Below are 3,366 nucleotides of genomic sequence, written 5' to 3' on the forward strand. Positions count from 1 at the left end.
CTCCGTTTGATACTGGCTGTTTTCCTGGGCCCTTGATCATTCTCCTTGCCCTTCCCTGAACCCCTCTTGCTTTGCAATACCCTGAGTGAGAAGGGTGCCCAGTATTACACAGACGAGTCCAGAGGAGGGTGAAACATTGAGTGACTGATCTCATGGCATTGCATTTTCTGTATTTTTTTAATGATTTTCCATCCCACTCCTCCTGCATCCCAGTGTTTTGCTTAGCATCTGCCCATGCTTGCACTGTGAGCAGGGTTTCACAGAACTGTGTACGATGATACCCATGTCCCTGTCCTGAGTTCATACAAGTAAAATTAGAACCTAGCAAGGTGCTTGAGAAATTTAAGTTTTTCACTCCAATGGCATAAATGTTCCCATTTTTGGCATCAAAATATATCTGCTATCATACTACCCATTCATCTGGCTTGGTTATCTCCCTCTAAGGACTTCTCTGGACTTGACAATGACCAAAATAATCTGGTGAAATCTGTAAATGTTGTCACTTCACTGCTCATCCTCCTTTCTCGTCTTTACTGTACTGTTATCAAGTGTGTAACCCCCCGTGCATCTCTGTTTCTCTCCCTTCACAGGCATCTTCAGCAATTCTGATTGATGCTTCAACTACCTCATGGCATCTTTCAACCTCACCCCTTCTGACCCATCAGCATTCATCCTAACGGGCATCCCTGGCTTGCAAGATGCCCACATCTGGATTTCCATCTTTTTCTCTATGTTCTACATTATCATCCTCTTGGGAAATTTCATGGTTCTATTTATTGTAAGCAAAGAGCAGATCCTGCACAAGCCAATGTACCTGCTGCTCTGCATGCTGGCGCTCACAGACATCAACACGTCTAGCTCTGTCATACCAAAGGCACTGTGTATATTTTGGTTCAATTTGAAAAGCATTACTGTGGGTGGCTGTCTCACCCAGATGTTCTTCCTTCATGCGGCTTCTGTTATGCACTCAGCAGTCCTCGTGATAATGGCCTTTGATCGCTATGTCGCCATATGTAATCCCCTGAGATACTCCACCATCCTCACGAGCACACGAGTAGCTAAGCTAGGGCTTCTGGGTTTGATAAGAGCTGTTCTCTTCATTCTGCCCCTGCCCCTGCCCCTGCTCCTGAAGAGGCAGCCATTCTGTACCAACCGCATTATCCCGCACATGTACTGCGACCACATGGCTGTGGTGAAGTTGTCGTGTGGAGACATCATAGTCAACTGGATGTATGGTTTGGTGATAGCATTTGTAGTCAATGGGTTAGACCTTATGCTCATTGCCTTGTCCTATGGTCTAATCATCAGGGCTCTCCTCAGAATCTCCTCCAAGAGAGCGCACCAGAAAGCCCTCAACACCTGCACAGCCCACATCTGTGTGATACTGACATCTTATACTCCCTCCCTCTTCTCCTCTCTGACACACCGGTTCAGTGAGGGCATTGCTCCGCATGTTCACATCATTTTGGCCAACCTCTACTTCCTCGTCCCCCCCATGCTCAACCCTATCTTTTATGGGGTGAAAACCAAAGAGCTTCGTGACAAAGTGGGCAAATACATCTGCAGAAAGTGATCACTTTGGGCCACTGACTTTAAGCCTGTGTGACAAGAGGGGGAAGGATATCTCCTTGTTAATCAAGGGTGCTCTGTACCCATTTGGATCAGCATAGCATTGTGGAATTTCACAGTTGGAGAAGTTCCTCATATCTAATGTCTTATCACATCATCACCAAGCACTGCTTTCTCTGTTGCTGAGTTTCCTGTCCCTGAATGTCACCTGATACTTTTTAGTGTCACTCACCAGTTCCCACTCCTATCCCCTTCTCACTTGGCCTGTCCATGCCTTCCAGACCACCAGAAGGTAGTGCAGCTTTCCGATGCTAGGTGACTTTCCATTAGTTCCTGTGTGAACAGGATTCTTTCAGATAGCTAAAGACAAGGAAAGTAACTGCAGTGCTGAACTTCTTTATCATATGCACAGTGATCCAGTAAGCAAAATTTACCTGATTTTAGTACATCCAATCCTTCAGGAAGCCTGGAGCATAAACCAAAGTTTTCCACTGGAAAGTGATAATACAGGAAACCTGCTGCAGGAATTGAGGACTTGGTGAGAGTTGTGAAACTGTGTGTTTTTGAGAACCGGACTTTGCTGGATTAAGCTATGATGTCACCTTGGTGTCAAATTACTTGTTGCTTTGTGAAGTCGATTTTGGTATTGCTTTTAAGCTGGACCTTATAAGATATACACCAGCCTTTCCCATGCTGGAAGATGTCAAAAGTCAGTATTGAGATTGTGATGGGTTGGATCACAGAACCCCCCTGGGGGCTGCCAACTGATGTGCCAAGACTACTACTTCTCCTGCTTTCCTGCCCAGTCAGCTTAGGACTTCAGTGTCCTGCTTGATTTGAGCCAGACCAACTAGCCTGCTGCAAACCCAGACCCAGGTCTGAACCACATCCCCTAACAGCTGTAGGCTTAATTGAAAGCAACTTAGAAAGTGTTCCTGTCCCTGACACACAGATGCCCAACTCCCAACGGGGTTCAAACCCTAAATAAATCTGTTTTACCCTGTATAAAGCTTATACAGGGTAAACTCATGAATTGTTTGCCCTCTACAACACTGATAGAGAGATATGCACAGCTGTCCCCACCCACAGGTATTAATACATACTCTGGATTAATTAATAAGTAAAAAGTAATTTTATTAACTACAAAAAGTAGGATTTAAGTGGTTCCAAGTAATAACAGACAGAACAAAGTGATTTACCAAGCAAAATAAAACAAAACATGCAAGTCTATGTCTAGTATGGTAATAAAACTGGATACAGATAAAAACCTCACCAGTTCCAGTAAGCTTTCTTTTACAGACTAGTCTCCTTCTAGTCTGGGTCCAGCAATCACTCACCCTTCCCCCCCATAGTTACTGTCCTTTCAAGTATCTTTGGGGGTGGAGAGGCTCTCTCTTTAGCCAGCTGAAGACAAAATGGAGCGGTCTCCCAGGGATTTAAATAGACTTTCTTTTGTGGGTGGAGACTCCCTCCTCTCTCCTATCCAAAGTCCAGCTACAAAATGGAGCTTTGGAGTCCCCGGACAGTCACACGTCCACACATGACTGAGTTCCTTACCAGCCAAGCCACATTCCTGGGAAAGCCCAGATGTGGATTGGCGTCTCCAAGTTCAATGTTGGCTTAAGGGCTTCTTGGCTGGGCACTTACTGAGAATAGTCTTTTCTCAGGAAGCTGACCAACTGCTTCACTAAAACCTTCTCAGAATCAAACAAGTATGCAGCCAATATTCATAACTTTGAATACAAAAATGATACATGCATACAAATAGGATTAATAGATTCAGTAGATCATAATGTT

At 44.7% G+C, this 3,366-nt stretch overlaps 1 protein-coding gene across 1 annotated transcript; it reads left to right on the forward strand.

The window, feature by feature from the left end:
* Positions 1-628: 628 nt before the first annotated feature.
* On the forward strand, positions 629-1,573 carry LOC141974838 (olfactory receptor 52N4-like). Its single transcript, XM_074934887.1, has one exon. The coding sequence runs from the start codon at positions 629-631 to the stop codon at positions 1,571-1,573; it is 945 nt and encodes a 314-aa protein (XP_074790988.1).
* Positions 1,574-3,366: the final 1,793 nt, after the last annotated feature.

This window comes from Natator depressus, chromosome 1, assembly GCF_965152275.1.
Source record: "Natator depressus isolate rNatDep1 chromosome 1, rNatDep2.hap1, whole genome shotgun sequence".
NCBI lineage: Eukaryota > Metazoa > Chordata > Testudines > Cheloniidae > Natator > Natator depressus.